The sequence below is a fragment of the Neolamprologus multifasciatus genome, chromosome 23 (genome assembly GCF_963576455.1).
Source record: "Neolamprologus multifasciatus chromosome 23, fNeoMul1.2, whole genome shotgun sequence".
NCBI lineage: Eukaryota > Metazoa > Chordata > Actinopteri > Cichliformes > Cichlidae > Neolamprologus > Neolamprologus multifasciatus.
The window spans coordinates 13795652-13811892 of record NC_140460.1 but is presented as its reverse complement, the minus strand read 5'-3'; the positions used below and the strand labels follow the sequence as shown (position 1 = coordinate 13811892).

The window sequence follows — 16241 nt, the reverse complement described above, 5'->3', positions numbered from 1 at the left end:
AGCTTTGAGCAGCTGTGCATCAACTTCGCCAATGAGCAGCTGCAGCAGTTCTTCGTCAAGCACGTCTTCAAGCTTGAGCAGGAAGAGTACGCCCGTGAAAACATTGTTTGGAAGCACATTGACTACCAAGATAACCAGCGAACCCTGGACGTACTGGCCAGCAAATCCATGAACTTGCTGTCGCTTATTGACGAGGAGAGCAATTTCCCCAAGGTCTTTGTCCTCGTCGTACTTTAAATTCTCTAACGGACCAAATCAAGGAAGGGTTTTAAAAGTGTAATTTAATTTTCAGGCCACAGATGCCACCCTGCTCCAAAAGATGAACCAGTATCACGAGAAAGGTGGCATCTATCTTCCCCCAAAGAACAACTATGAAACACAGTTTGGAATCGAGCATTTTGCTGGAAAGGTCTTCTATGACTCACAAGGTACACTTAAGTCATTTAAAGCCAACCTGTTGCTCTTTTGGTAATTTTCCTCTGATGTTCTCAATGTTTTGTTTTTGTTTAAGGTTTTCTTGAAAAAAACCGTGACACCCTGAGCTCAGACCTCATTAAGATGTTGGAAAAGTCCACCAACAAACTCCTGAAACAGGTGTTTCGTAATGACCTCAAATCCACCTCCGGTAGCATCAAGATTGCCAACACCAAAATGACCATAACATCAGCCAAGGGAAACACCCGGGTTAGTGCAGCCTTTTATCACTTGACCATTCACATCACCATCACTGTATAGAATTATTTACACATATTTGCACTTTATTTGTATTAGCAACAAGTACCAGATGGCAAGAAGCGTGTGCCAACACTGAGCGGTCAGTTCCGCCAGTCCCTGGATTCCCTGATGAAAACGTTGACTGCATGCCAGCCATATTTCATCCGCTGCATCAAACCCAATGACTTCAAGAAGCCCATGGTGAGGAGACAGTCTTGGTCCTCTCAAACAGAATAAAACATGCTTGAAAACTGAAAAAAAGAAGAAGAAATTGCTTCAAATAAATCTCATTTAGTACCTCTTTGTCTCAGCTGTTTGACAGAGAGCTGTGCATGCGGCAGCTCCGTTACTCCGGTATGATGGAGACCATCAGGATCCGGAAAGCTGGGTATCCTGTACGCTACACATTTGATGAGTTTCTAACTCGATATCGTGTCCTCCTGAGGACTTCCATTTGTGATCCAAAAACCGTGAGTTGTTTTTGACAAAATCTGTGTTTTGATCAGCAAAATTCTTTCTATGACCAACTCATATGTAAGCATAAATCCAAATGAAAGTCTTCCATATAATGTTATTAACGTTGTTGTCTTTTTTTTTTTAAAAAACTGCTGGTTTAACAGGAAAGCGAAGAGAAATGCTGTGAAAGTATTTGTGAAAACCTGCTTACTGGAGAAGGTGACTGGAAGACTGGAAAGACAAAGATATTCCTAAAGGTGTGACCTCACATTTCTGTGTTTGGAAGCTTATAAGAACAATCTTAGCTGAATGTATATGGTTTGAAATACTGAAATATGTGTGCACTAAGCAGTCATAGACTTCCAAAAACCTAACATGCCCTTCAAGGTCGTCTCATAGTGCACCTCTGTGTCACTCCTGTTGGTCTGTATTTATCCCTACATACACAGTTACCTACACATTTTTCTTAAACGTCCGGCAATCTGAAAACATGCACTGCTGATAGGAAGCAGCCTTTACAGAGAAGGGCCTGTTCTTATCTACTGTGCCGCAGAAATTCAATACAGATGAGGACAACCAGAATCTATTGGAGCACTCTGCTTTGCAGTTAGTTAGGTTAGTTAGGAAGGGGAGCAATCAAAGGCTGAAAATCCGCAGAAGCAATTGCCAACATAGAAATACATAAGTACATAAAAGAATCTCACTACTGTCTGAACGTCAGCAGTCAAGAACCAGCAAAGGAAATGAAAAGGAAATAAAATGGTAATTTCTGCGGTTTTCTTTCAGGACCATCATGACACAATGCTTGAAGTAGAGCGAATAAAACAACTAAATGTGAAAGCCCTTTTGATCCAGAAAGTCCTGAGAGGCTACAAATACAGGTAGGAGGATTAAATCTGCATTACGCTTTATTTATTTATTTATTTAGTATTCTTACATGTGAATTACTGCTTCAAATTTGGAATTCTTTCCATCTAAAGGAAAGAATTCCTGAGGAAAAGGTCAGCCGCGATCGTGATTCAGAAATACTGGCGAGGACACAAAGGCAGGAAGCTGTACAAAGTGGTAAGTCGCTTTTTCAAAAATCAGCATTGACTCGAGTGAAAATGGAGGCGTCGCTTGCTTTAAACCTTCGCTCATCTTCCGATTCCAGGTGCAGCTGGGCTTTGCAAGGCTGCAGGCACAGGTTCGCTCTCGCCAGCTCCACTTCCAATATAAAAAGAGAAGGCAGGCGACCCTCGTGCTACAGACCCATGTTCGAGGACACCTGGCCAGGAAGGAATGGAAGCGCAAGAGGAAGGCTGTAATCCTGCTGCAGGCACACACCAGGGGCATACTGGCGAGAAAAGCTCTCGAAAAGATGAAGAGAGACGTAAGTACCACCACCGATGTTTGATCCTTTCATCTTATTTCCACTGTACTGCTATCTATCAGTTATTTTAGTTTTTATTTCACATTTATTTTATAATGTTAGAGCATCATTTCAAGTATTTATTCCTTGCTTTAGTTTACTCCATCCATAAAATCATTTATCTTTATGGCTTTGTGAAGTTTGGTAATTTGTCTGTTGTTGTCACCAGCGAGGAGTGGCCACATACCCTGCTTTATCATCTGTTTACTCAGTGTGAGGGCAGAATTTTACACAATGCACATCAAGCTGTAGTAGGGAACAATTTAAACTGATGACTCAGACCAAAACTTTAGTTGATCTGTGACCTCAGTGTTTACGGATGAGCAGTTGATTCATTTCCTGATAGGCTTCTATGTAGTCTGACTTATTTTTGCAACAAGGTTAGTTGCCCCCTGCTTAGAGCAATGTTTTTGCTCTTTCAGATGTACCTCTCTGCTAAAGAGAAAGAAGAGGAACAGCGGCTCATTCTGGAGAAACAGAGACGCTTGGAGGAGGTGTTGAGACAGAAGAGAGAGATGGAGGCCAAGCGGCAGTCAGACCAGGAGATGGTGGATGACATGTTTGACTTCCTTACTTTAATGCCCAACACTGTAGGAGGGCAGGAGGGGCAGGCACCCATGGGATATGAGGTTTGGAACCAGATGTTTTGGCAGGTGTTGAATGATTTTTAGATATAAGCCGATGAGTCACACGTGCTTGTATGTGTTTGCAGAATTTTGGTGGGAAACGGATAATTGAAGAGATAGACATTGACGAAATCCAGATGGAGGAGGATCTTCCCAACGAAGACTATGATGACCTGGATGAGTACTCCTTCGCCAAGTTTGCCTCCATGTACTTCCAGGGTGCAGCCACCCACACCCATATCCGACAGAGGCTTCATCAGCCCCTGCTCTACCATGAGGATGAAGATGATGTTCTGGTGCTTCTCTTAGTTCACCACACATCATAATTCCACGTGTTTCTGTCTGTTTTTAATAAAGTTTAATCATGTCTCTTTTGTGCTTTCACCAGGCTTCGCTCACAGTGTGGTGGATCATCCTGAGGTTTATGGGAGACCTCCCTGAGCCAAAGAAACGGGCTAGGGTACCCTCCTCACAGGATCGCTTTATGCCACAGGAGCTGATGTCCAGAAAGGACAGACGTCTCAGCAACATGGTGGGCCTGGATCAGGTAGGAATCAAAACCTTAAAAAACTGAATGTCTTTAAGTTTGCTCCATCTTAATCCTGGCAAAACGGAGGTTCTCGTTTTCAGTCTGGGGTCAGTCATTCCCAGCAGCATCAAATTATCTGCTAAGAGTCTTGCTGTTATTTTGACTGAGAACGGAATTCAGAGTCTTACATCTAAAAGCTCATTCAGTCTTTTCTCTTTTATTAGAAAAAACAAAAAAGTAAAACCTTCGTTGACACATAATAGTACAGAATGACTAGACAGCACTTAAATTTTCTCCCATCTCAATTCTTGTAACTTTCTCTTTACAAAAATTTTCACATAAAAACTGCTACTGATACCTTATAACTGCAGCCGGCCTCTCTGATAACCTGATCAGGGTGTCCTAATTGTTCCAGTCACCTGATTAAAAATCAGAGCTGATCATGCTTTTGAGGTTATAGTTTCTAAACTTTGCAATAGCCTTCCTCGGCCTAATCTGTGGTTTGTTTCAAAGACTGCTGTACTAATTTTTGTAGATAATCTTTTCCTTAATCTTTCGCCTGTTATTTGTGGCTTTTTGTTCTTCTATTACACGTGGATATTGGCGTGCATGCAGGAATAAATGAAAGGCCGTGAGTTTCACTGTGTGTCTGACTCAAAGCACTTTTTGGCTAAATGTGACATTATAACACTTGATTCGCTTGAAATTCTTTTTAACCACACTCACACTCTCATGAATCTTTCATCATCAAAGAGTACACACAACTGCGAGGTAGAATGCGTTACAAGTAAGACCATCAAACCAACTGGACTAAGACACTGTTGCACAAGACGCAGTCCAAAATGGCACTAGAGGATGATCTTGCAGGAGAGACTTGACAAATTTAATCAGTGTTCATTTTGATAATCATGGGCCAGTTTCCAGAGATGTTTGACCATTTATTTTTTCATTTTTTTAGAGGGTGCTGAGGAATAGAAAAGAAACACAAGCTTCTACAGTCCCTGAGCCACCAGGACAAAACAAAAGGGGCTCCATCTTTATAGACATCCTGACAAGAACCAGGAAGGCTTCTGCTGTGCCCAACCAGATCCCTCAAAACCAGAAGGTGTACACTGTACCGGATGCAAGCACTCGAGGACGAAAGGGCTCCACATTCACTGACCTACTGTCCAAAAACAGAAAAGTATCAAATGTTCAAGAAAATGGAATCCCCAAATCTGGTTTAAACTTCAGAAAAACCTCAATCATCATGGAGGAGGTGAAGCAGAAGCCAGAATATTTTGTTGCCGTTCACTTTTTAACCAAGCTAATGGACATTTACATTTTTCTCCAACAGTCAGACGATCAGACGGAAGTTTCCAAGCCTGCCACTCTGCAGACTGTGAAGGAGGATCCCGAAGTCTTGACTGGAGAGTCGGACACACTGGACAGACCCCTGACTTCTCTGGAAAAGCTCCACTACATCGTCGGATACGCCATCGTCAGGCCTGACCTCAGGTTACAGAAGTTTGAAATCGCATAGCTCCGCTGTTGATATCTCTTTCTGAGCTTCTGCTAATACACAGTTTTCTGCCACAGAGATGAGATTTACTGTCAGATCTGCAAACAGCTTCATGACAACAACAATCGTACGGGCTTCTTCCGTGGCTGGATCCTGCTGTCGCTTTGTTTGGGCGTTTTTCCTCCCAGTGAGAGATTTATAAAGGTGAGTACAGCAGCCGTAACAGCTGTGCGCATTTCAATGCTGTGATGTTTTACCTTTTACTCTTGTCTTCGCAGTACCTCCAAAGTTTCATCCGCTTGGCTCCAAGCGGCTACTCGTCCTACTGCGCTGACAGGCTGCGGCGCACCGTGATGAACGGCACGCGAGAGGAGCCTCCCTCCTATCTGGAGCTGCAGGTGCTGAGATTTATACAGCTTCATATGAAAAATGCAGCATTTTCAAAATTCCTTCAATATATGCTCAGTAACTCTAAATGACAACAATACTTTATGCATTAAATCTATACCTTAGCCTGATGGGTGCCTTCCCAGAAAAATAATACACAGCACCTCTCCAAAAGTTGATACTGTTCATCTGGACGTAGCGTTTTGTGGGAGAAATGTTTCGTCACTCATCCGAGTGACTTCTTCAGTCTCAGCTGACTTCAGGTTTCCACAATCTTATAAACAGTATATTTGCATAATGACTGAAACCAGCCCACTGAATGAACAATGGGCTGGGAGGTCAGTTCCTTAATCTTAAATATGCAAATTCTCATGACCATTGATCAGCAACCATTGATCAAAACCCACTGATCAATGGCCATGAGTACCATACGCAGAGAGTTGAGGAATGGCTGCAATCACAGCATTGTAAGATGGCAAAAGATGTACCCTTAGGGCCCTCCTCGATTCAGAGATGGTCCACCCCAAGGATCGGGTCTCCTGACACAAACAGAGTAACATAGTGTACGCTGTTAAGTGCCAGGAGGATTGCCAGGATTTATACATCGGGGAAACCAAACAACCTCTGGCGAAGCGGATGGTGCAACACAGAAGAGCTACCTCATCCGGCCAGGACTCTGCAGTCTATTTACACCTACAGGCCAGTGGACACTCTTTCAATGATGAAGATGTACACATCCTGGACAGGGAGGAACGCAGGTTTGAGTGTGGAGTCAAGGAGGCCATTTACGTGAAAAGAGAAAGACCATCTCTGAATCGAGGAGGGGACCTAAGGGTACATCTTTTGCCATCTTACAATGCTGTGATTGCAGCCATTCTCCAACTCTCTGTGAATGGTACTCATGGCCATTGATCAGTGGGTTTTGGTCAGTGGTTGTTGATCAATGGTCATGAGAATTTGCATAATTAAGATTAAGGAACTGACCTCCCAGCCCATTGTTCCTTCAGTGGGCTGGTTTCAGTCATTATGCAAATATACTGTTTATAAGATTGTGGAAACCTGCAGTCAGCTGAGACTGAAGAAGTCACTTGGATGAGTGACGAAACATTTCTCCCACAAAACGCTACGTCCAGATAAACAGAGTTAACTTTTGGAGATTTACTTACCTGGATGATTGAGAATGCATCAAAATGCACAGCACCATGTCTGGAGAAAACCAATCACAACACATCAGCACCACCACGTCACACTAGCTGCCAGCACGGTGGAGGATGGCTGATGGTTTGGGCTCATTTTGCAGTCACTCAGTTGATTGTGAACTCCTCTTTAGGCCAAAGTACTCTAAAGTCAAATGTGAGGCCATCTGTCTAACAGCTAAAGGGCTGAAATTACTCCACAACCACGTGAAAGACTGATAAACACACAGAAAACATCACGTTAGAGGGCTGCACTTTTTCGGAGAACTGCATATGACTGCCGACTTCTGTGAAAACTTTAAAACTGAAAACTCTGTCATTATCATTATAAAAGAAAAGAAATTCTGTGCTGAAATTTGATGAGATGGTGAAATGCTACATTAGCAGCTGACACTAGCTATACAAACATCCTGTAACATGCTCACATCTATTTAAAAGAATTTTAAAAAATGCTGCAAGGAGACGTCACAGTCCACATTTACAGTGTTGGTTTGGTCTCAGTTGGAATTATGCGGCATCTGAAATCTCTTTGAAAAATTAAAGCGCACATGTTTCTAGATATATTAATTTAGAGTTGAAAAAATGTTTTTGTGTAAGTTGAGTAAGCTACTACCTTAAGGTGCAGAAAATATGCACAAACTGTGATTTCCACTTAACTAACATGTTTATTTCCTGCACCGTGACAGGCCACCAAGACAAAAAAGCCCATAGTTGTGACTGTGATGCTTATGGACAACCGCTCCATTAACCTCCCCGTCGACTCAGCATCTACGTCTAAAGAGATCTGCCAGCTTATCTCCAACAAAATCAACCTCAAAGACAGTTTCGGCTTTTCCATCTACGTCGCCTTGTATGCAAAGGTACGTGTTTACAGACGGATCCGAATTCTTTCATCTGAAATGGGAAGCTGATATGCGGAAAGCATCCTGTGGCAATCAGAGCGTCCAGAATAGACATCTATCAGCCGCTCATCTCAATTTGTTATAAACAGCTCATAAATATACACCCTATGAGCTGTGAAGATGCAGGGCCCAAAAGTGTTAGTGAGTGAGGATTTTTTTTCACTTTGCAGTGCAAAAACACTCATTACCAGAAATAACTTGTTGACAGAGCCGAACGCTCAGACCTAAGCCTTTGATTTCCGTGGCAGAAAGGAATGAGAAGAAGCAAAAGAAAAACAGAAAAAATGTAAATAAAGCCAGTTAAAATTTGTTGTTTTGGGGGTTTTTTTACATGAAAGGAATATCTGAAACCTTCCTTGTTTTCCACTCAGTCAAACTCGAGTTACGGTGTGACTTAAACAGCTTTTTATTGATTTATATTATTCCTGTTTGTAAATGCTCTGAATTGGGGAACAGTCTTATCTACCTTCCTTTCATAAACAATGCTCCAGAGCATGCTCTGGTAAAGGAGGTAATAAAAGAAGCATCTTTCTTTAGATTTGGAGAATTCAACCAAGCTCTGATTATTTCCGTATTGTGCAAACACTAGTGCGAGCAGGAAGTCACAAAAATACAAGCACGTGCAAAAAAAAGAGGCTCTAAGGGAAAGAAGCACAGAGGTGACCCAGAATACACAGTAAAAACAAAAAATCATGATGGGATGCTTGCAGTGTAGTTATTTTCAAATGATGGTCATACTGGTTACATGCCTCCCTGATAATTGTACGAGTTGAATATGAATACAAGTATGTCAATAAATGGATAGATATTAATCACGTAAGCTGTGTTGAAGGTGTGGGCTCTGGGCAGCGGCCGGGAGCACGTGATGGACGCCATCTCCCGGTGTGAGCAGGACACAAAGAGGAGGGGAGGCCAGGAGCAGCACGCCCCCTGGCGCCTCATCTTCCGTAAAGAGATCTTCACCCCCTGGCATAACTGCAGTGACGACAAGCTCAGCACAGACCTCATCTACAAGCAGATCATCCATGGCTTGAAGTCTGGAGAGTACCAGTGTCAAAAGGTGCGCTCCTATTGCTTGTATTGTAACCAAGGATTCAACTAAGCATTCCTGCCGTACACCTCTAACATGAGTTTTCCCCACATTTCACTTCCCCAGGAGGACGACTATGTTGACCTCGCTGCAAAACATTTGTACATCCAACACGGATCGGACAGCCGCCCAGAAAACGTGAAGGATGTTGTGCAGGACTGCATCAGTAACTCTCTGCTGGAGACCAAGACAGAGAGTAACTGGGTGCAGATGGTCAGCACTGCCCATGCTCAGGTCAGTCACGTTCTGGATCACATGCTGTAACATATAGAGGGTTAAAAAAAATGTTGTGGGCAGAATCATTTCTTTTGTCTTTGTAATCCGGTTACAGGGCTCGTATGTGAGTTCCAAACAAAAGACGGATTCGCTGAAGGCGGAGATAGTCGATTACGCTCGACAGAAGTGGCCCATCTTCTTCTCCAGGTTCTTTGAGGTTGCCAAACTTTCAGGTAGGCGTCTTTGTTCCTTGTACATAAAAGTGTAAAGCTTTAAGTTAAAATCAAACCGTAAAAAAGAACTGTTGCTTGAGGCTGGGGGGGTAGTTATCCTTTAAATCTTGTTTATTTTGGGTTTTTTTATGCTCTGTTTGAGGCTCAACACTTACAAGTGTTCAGATTGTCAGCAGCAAATTGTCAAATTTGTGAGCGAGCAACAATCAGCTTTTCTGCTTTAAAATGGCACCAAACTGACTCATTGTTGCAGTTCTCTTATTGTCGTTAAACTCGGCTACTACTGCTGCATTTCACTGATATAATTCATACTTTCTGCATTATTTTAATATCTTAAACAGCTTAGATTAAACTCTCAGGAACAGGAAATGATCAGTTTCTCCATGATGTTCCTAGGCCCTCCACTGCCAAAGAGCAAGTTTATCGTGGCCATAAACTGGACTGGAATCACATTCCTGGATGAGCGAGAGAAGAGGCTGGCAGAACTCTCCTTCCCAGAAGTAATGGCTGTCAACACCATGAGGTAAACCTGTTTAGGCTTTGTTCAGGAGAATCCAAGAGGGAAACAAGATTACCTGAAGGTATACTCTTGTTAACACGGATGCGTTGACTGTGAAATTCTGGCTCCCAAAAACTATGAACAAGCTCAAAGATAAACAAGACTTGATTTTGTTCTTCTGTCCTCCTTAAAGGACAAATCTTTAATAAAAATAAAAACATTTGACCTATTTTAAAGTCTTTTTAGCTTTAAATCACAGTCTTGAATATCTATTATAAGGCAAGAAAATTTTGGGGACTGATATTGATTAAAAACAATCTCACATGTCTTTTTGCAACTGTAATCGTGAAGGAAATATTGGATATTTTCAGAAAATTGTTCCATAAACTATTTGTTTTTTTAATAACTTGTTGAATTTGCTAAAAGAGGAATGCTTTAATTGTGTTTTTGGCTCGGTGGTGGTTCTCAGGAATGTTAAAAAATCTGGCCAGGCCGTGTCTCTGGTGACGCTGAAAGGAGACTTCACCCTGAGCGGCCCCTCAGCGGCGGACATGGCCGAGCTGATTACCATGTTTGTCAGTGGGCTGACGGAGCGTTCGCAGTACGCCGTGGCCCTGAAAGAAGTCGAGAAGCAAGGTCAGTGCCCCACTTCCTCTTCCTTTGACGTCATTTCTCCTGATTATTAACTGACTGACTTTTCAGTTGTTTTTCAATCCTCTCCAGAAGACGCCACGTTCCTCAGCTTCAAGAAAGGAGAGCTCATCGTGCTCATTAAAGACAACGATTTCTCTCAGGACCACGGCTGGGTTAAGGGCCAAAACGATCGCACGAAACAAACCGGGGCCGTCCCCATCGATGCCATCACAATCCTGCCAACGCTCAGCAAACCCACCAACGAGGTCATGGTACGGAGCAGCCAATCAAATCAGAATAAACGTGAATCAACGTACAATTGACCAAATTTTGGAAAAGAAAAAAAAAGCCTGAGAAATTAGTGATATGAAGCATTTTTATGATATCACAACACACATGAAGACATATCTATATATCTATATATATATAACTTTTCATTGTTTTCACTTTCATTACTGTCTTGTTGTCAGTTCAGCACCTGCCTCCATTTTTTTCAGTTATAGACCTTTTCGCTAGCATGAAGGCTAAATGCAGTGGGTGTTTCCTTTTTTTTCAGAACCTCATCAACCTCTCACCAAACCAGAGGAAGGACATCATACAGGCCACCATGAAAGAAACAGGCACAGTGGGGAGAATTGCTCCTTACTCACTGAAAGATTTCTCTGTCGAGTATTTCAGGTATCTGTAAATTTCGTCCATTCTTCTGCTGGCTTTTTTCACCAGCAGATCAGTGAAACAGTACTGACAGCACCACTCCTTGTCCTCTTTCCAGGCAGCCCATTAAGGATGTGAACCGTCAGGTGATCTCTAGGAATGCTGCTCCCGAAAGGTTGTGGGTCCACTCCAGAGAGCCAATAAGACAGCCACTACTCAAGAAGCTTGGAGGCCACCCAGAGTTCACCCACAAAGCCTGTCTAGCTTTCACTGATATCCTTTGGATACTAGAAGATGCAATAATTAAATTTTTTTTCACCAATTTTTTTTACATGGTAAACCATTAACAAAGAAGCTGGGCAAAGCCTCTGGGTCTAAAAAGTGGAAAACAAAGCTGCATTCTTTGCAATGGCCAGCAGGGGGCAACAAGTCTAATTGTGCAGAGCTCTATGAGCGCATGATCTTACTTCATACGTGACTTATGACCCCAGCAAACTCTTTCCTTATGAGTTTATGGTCTCTATCACTAGATTTAAGTGTTATTTTATAGAACATGATTCTAATTTAAGTTAGTTTAAAGTGCGTTGTGTTTTAGGGCATGTCAAGTCATTAACAGCATAAGGTTTCTCAGTCACGGGCGAGGCCTAGCACACAGCGATCAGCATCAGCACACCAGTCAATCAAAGTGGGCACACCCCTAACTCTAGTATCCAGGTGGAGTTATAAAGATTTGTTATGAAGGGTGAAACTATCCATAGAGTCTGAAACAGCGGCAGGCTGTAACATGTTCATTTCTGCTGTAAAGTGGACATTTTAACACAGCAGTCTGTGGGGACTGCGACTCGCCAGCCTCACGAAACGGCAGTTTTTTTGGCACTTCCTCTTTGTCTTCATTTTTCCGTTTCACAGGTTGCCGCTTGATGACGACGATGCTACTAAAAGGCAGACACACTAGGTGGTGCTAACCTAATAGAACAATTGCAATCATCTTCTGCTGTTCAGCTGCCGTTTTCACAGTGGCATCTGGCCCTGCATTCAGTCACATAAAGCCTGCAGTGAACCTTAGTGGACAGATATTAGCTAAACACCTCAACATGAAACAAAATGAAGTCATAAAATTTACCTGCTTCTTTCTCTGGACATATTCATATTTCTTCTAACTCTTTTTGTTTATTTTAAGCCCAGAACCTAGTAAGCAAGGAAAGTTGGAAACCAGAGTAGTAATAAGTAGTACACAGAAGAAGAACTGAAACCACGAGACAGCTGCACGGTCTTGAAATATAAGAGGGGGGAAAACAGATGCTGACTAATGGGATGTTACAGATAGGTATTTCTGTAACCTCAGCTGTTCAAAATCCACCATTGTTAGCCATCCTTGACTGCTGTGTACCAATCCTGAAGTACATGGGTGATTACCCCACCAAGCAGCAGCAGAATCCCCTCGAACTCACTGACCAAATCTTCGGCCCCGCCACTAAACACGATGCTCTGAGGGATGAGATTTACTGCCAGATCATGAAGCAGATGACCAACAATAACAACCGGTAAACGTGGTATTTCCTGTGTACATGCATCCAAAAATTTGTAAGACACGATGCATGCAGAAACTCACCTGACACAGTCACAGTTGCAAGAATAAACTGAGAGTAGTTTCTGTCCACAGCCTACCTGTCTGCTCTGCACACTCCGGTTATTAAGTTCTCTCTCAATCTTCTTGGTCTGTTAGTCATGGATCACTCCAAAACAGTGAGAAGTGGAAAATTTAAACAGTATATAAGCCTATAAGGTTCAAAAGTACATGTACACATTTCCACACAACTTTCCATGATGTTGCATAAGATGCTCATGACAGGACAAACTGTTCAAAATATCACAAGATATAAATAAATATAATATAAATGTACCTTCTCAGACACTTAAAGGGTAAAATATTGGAGGTTTTGAAGGTAGCCCTTCTTTGTTTCAGTGACCAGGATGCAAATTGATTCTATTTTCTTTATTATTTTTTTCTATTCTTCACCCAGGCTCAGCATGGAGCATGGCTGGCAGCTGATGTGGCTAAGCTGCGGCCTGTTTCCTCCCAGTCAGCCTCTTCTGAAGCATGCTCAGCGATTTCTGGAGTCGCGACGCAGAGAGCCACTTGCCTCTGACTGTTTGCAGCGCATGCAGAGCTCTCTGAGGTTTGTACCGCACGCTGGCCTGTATTATGTATCACAAATAAACACAGAGAAGCTTTTGAGTGTGCGACAGGAAGAATGCGTCGATAGAGCCTGCTTCTCGTTTAAAGTTGGGTTAAAGAGTAAAAAAGGACTGAAAGTTGTATCACCCTCCCTCAGGTGTGAAAAGGAAATGTCAAATAATTTAACTTCTTTTTATAGATTCACTGAGATCAAGTTTTGCAGAACCTGCTTGCGGTGATGAACACAGTCCTTTTTGTACAAATGTGTTGCATCATCTTCACAGTGAAAGGACCACATTCAGAATTTGCATGACCTCAGTTATAAATATATCTGATTTGCATCCAGGCTTTCCTCCATAATGCTAACAGGCTTGCAGAGACTCATTTGTTATTAAAGCTTTTATTAGTAATCAGAAAATCATTCAAACACAGGCATACTGGTCACAACAAAGGGGGGAATAATTCCACTTTTAAAATTCACACAGTGAAGTTAAAAGAAAACCATGATGATTTACATGATTTCCTGTCTTATGTCTCATTTTGCTGTGGTGGACATTCATGTTAAACTTTTTCAGATAATGTGGTATGTAAAAGGAAGCAAGGGGACTGCTTTAAAGGCTCAGTTTCACACAGTTTTTGTCAACGATGTTACTGAAATCTCAGGCATTTGGAAGACCTGCCCACGTGCTTTGCAAGTCTTATTTACAAGGGGCAGTGAATCGGAAGAACTGAGGCGTAAAGGAAATAAAAGGCATGTAAAGCTACTCTAGTAGAATCCAAAAAGGAAAATATGGAGTTGTAAATTTGAATGATCATGCCCGTACTGGGCTCCCTTTAGTCACCTATTGCAACAAAGCAGAGATACTAGATCAGAAATGTGGAGAAATGCAAAGTGTTGCAGCCAGTACTTTGTTTACATCATTTGAATGTTAGACGTAGGTCTGTTAAGTGTGGTGAATGTGACTTCGAGGCTGATGAATATCAACAAGCTCGATGAAGTGTTTGTCTCTTTGTTCTGTGACTTTCCCAACAAGCATGTGTCAAACTTTATTAGGTGAGGTGTGGTCTAAGTGAACGTCTATAGGTATAAATGGTTAGGTCAGAAAAAGCATTAAAAGGAGGAGCTGCACTGGAGGTGGATTACAAAAAGGATTGCAAAAGGAGAAGTAACTGTAGACAGGCTAAAGCAGTTTAAATAGCATGTCCTGAATGCATTAGCTGAACAGCTAATGTGAGGTGGTAAAGAGATCAACTGACTGGAATTATGGGGTACACTTGAGTCTGTGGCCTCCTTAAAATATATGCTCATATCTCTAAATTACTCATATTCTCATATACTCACACTCATATTCCAAGAAGTCCAAGACCACATGGTTTTTGGTACTGGAGTAACTCATACATTACATTTTTGGCTCATTAATTATATACACAGATTATCTCCTCATCGTGGCACCTGTTACTGTGTGGGACATATCACGGAGAAAGAAAACATTTTGTCCTCAAAGTAGATGTAGAAGCAGGAAAAATGGATGGGCAGGCATGAGGATCAGAACATTTTGGGGGTGTTCCCAGTCTGCAGTGGTCAGTATCTGTAAAAGTGTCCAAGTCCAAGGAAGGAGCAGTGGTGAACCAGCGACAAGGTCATGGCTGGCCAAGGCTCACTGATGCATGAGACTGAAGGCTGGCTCATCCATCCATTCATCCATTCATCCATCCATCCATCCATCCATCCATCCACTTCCACTTGGCCTATCCCAGCTTGTAGCCAATGTAGCTCAAATTGCCAAAAATGTAAGAATACACAGTACATCACAGTTTGTTGCATATGGGGCTGCCACAGACCAGTCAGGGTAGCCATGGTGACTCCTCTCCACCGCTGAAAGCACCAGAAATGGGCACATGAGCCTCTAAACTTAACCACAGAGCAATGGGCAATAGAGACCACATCTCAGAGCTTACAGGACTTGAAGGATCTATTGCTAACGTCTTGGTGCAGATACCACAGCAGGCCTTCAGGGGTTTAGTGGAGTCCATGCCTCAATGCATCAGGGCTGTTTTGGCAGCAAAATGCGGACCAACAGACTGTTAGGCAGGTGGTATATTTAGCATTTAACCTAAATTGAGGTGGTACTAAGAAGAAAAGTCAGTTGCTTTAGAAACACTGAACCTTTGGACTTATCTGTTAGGAAAAAGAACAAAAAGGCAGGTACCTAATAATTGTTGTTCTGCTCTAGGATGGAGCCCAGGAAGCTCCCACCTCACCATGTGGAGTTAGATGCCATCCAACAAAACAGCACCCAGATCCGCCACAAAATCCACTTCCCTAATGACACAGATGAGGTAAAAACACCAACTCTTTTAATGAAACCAGAAAAGGCCATTGCTGGGTGGAGATTGCATTTTGGTGTTATCTGAGATTAATCTCATCCTTCTCCAGATATTTGAAGTGGCCACCAACACCAGGATCAAGGATCTCCTTCTGAACATTTCCAGGAAGCTTGAACTGTCTTCAGCAGATGGCTTCAGCATTTTTGTCAAAACAAATGACAAGGTTCATTCAGTATTTTTATACATTTATACAATAGACGGTCTGGCATCTTTGATGAACTAAAACCAGCCTGTTGTTGTGTTTTTTTATTCTGTTTCAGTTTCTCAGTTTGAATGAGACGGACTACTTCTTTGACAGTCTGAGGCAAATCACTGACTGGTCCAAGAGTGTGAAAAGGATTGATGGTAATAAATCATCTTCTGATTAGAATGACGGCGGGACTTTAAATGGTCTGCTATATACCTGTACAAACCTCTGTGCTCGTGTGTGTTCCGCAGGTGGGCTGGTCAACTATACTGTGTTCTTCATGAGGAAGTTGTGGTTCAACGTGATCCCTGGCAGAGACACAAAAGCAGATCTTATCTTCCATTTCCCTCAGGTACATTTGAATGATTTCTCATTTTCCCATTTTCCAGCTGATATGAAGCAAGATGTTTCCATTAACACAATTCCTCCTCACACAAAGA

General features: G+C 42.3%; 1 protein-coding gene across 2 annotated transcripts in view; it reads left to right on the top strand.

The window, feature by feature from the left end:
• Window positions 1-16241, top strand: part of myo7ba (myosin VIIBa) — a 31317-nt gene that overhangs the window by 11249 nt on the left and 3827 nt on the right. For both annotated transcript variants that reach the window (XM_085151218.1, XM_085151220.1), the window contains 31 exons: window positions 3-213; window positions 293-428; window positions 512-684; window positions 772-915; window positions 1026-1184; window positions 1335-1427; window positions 1957-2051; window positions 2151-2235; window positions 2324-2542; window positions 3004-3210; window positions 3294-3503; window positions 3596-3754; window positions 4695-4994; window positions 5073-5233; window positions 5315-5441; window positions 5516-5635; window positions 7507-7680; window positions 8555-8782; window positions 8879-9046; window positions 9144-9261; window positions 9658-9784; window positions 10230-10396; window positions 10484-10665; window positions 10950-11071; window positions 11166-11320; window positions 12438-12591; window positions 13072-13227; window positions 15461-15566; window positions 15664-15777; window positions 15875-15959; window positions 16053-16153. In XM_085151218.1, coding sequence (XP_085007344.1) covers window positions 3-213; window positions 293-428; window positions 512-684; window positions 772-915; window positions 1026-1184; window positions 1335-1427; window positions 1957-2051; window positions 2151-2235; window positions 2324-2542; window positions 3004-3210; window positions 3294-3503; window positions 3596-3754; window positions 4695-4994; window positions 5073-5233; window positions 5315-5441; window positions 5516-5635; window positions 7507-7680; window positions 8555-8782; window positions 8879-9046; window positions 9144-9261; window positions 9658-9784; window positions 10230-10396; window positions 10484-10665; window positions 10950-11071; window positions 11166-11320; window positions 12438-12591; window positions 13072-13227; window positions 15461-15566; window positions 15664-15777; window positions 15875-15959; window positions 16053-16153 — 4756 coding nt within the window. The remainder of the gene's footprint in view (window positions 1-2; window positions 214-292; window positions 429-511; window positions 685-771; window positions 916-1025; window positions 1185-1334; window positions 1428-1956; window positions 2052-2150; window positions 2236-2323; window positions 2543-3003; window positions 3211-3293; window positions 3504-3595; window positions 3755-4694; window positions 4995-5072; window positions 5234-5314; window positions 5442-5515; window positions 5636-7506; window positions 7681-8554; window positions 8783-8878; window positions 9047-9143; window positions 9262-9657; window positions 9785-10229; window positions 10397-10483; window positions 10666-10949; window positions 11072-11165; window positions 11321-12437; window positions 12592-13071; window positions 13228-15460; window positions 15567-15663; window positions 15778-15874; window positions 15960-16052; window positions 16154-16241) is intronic.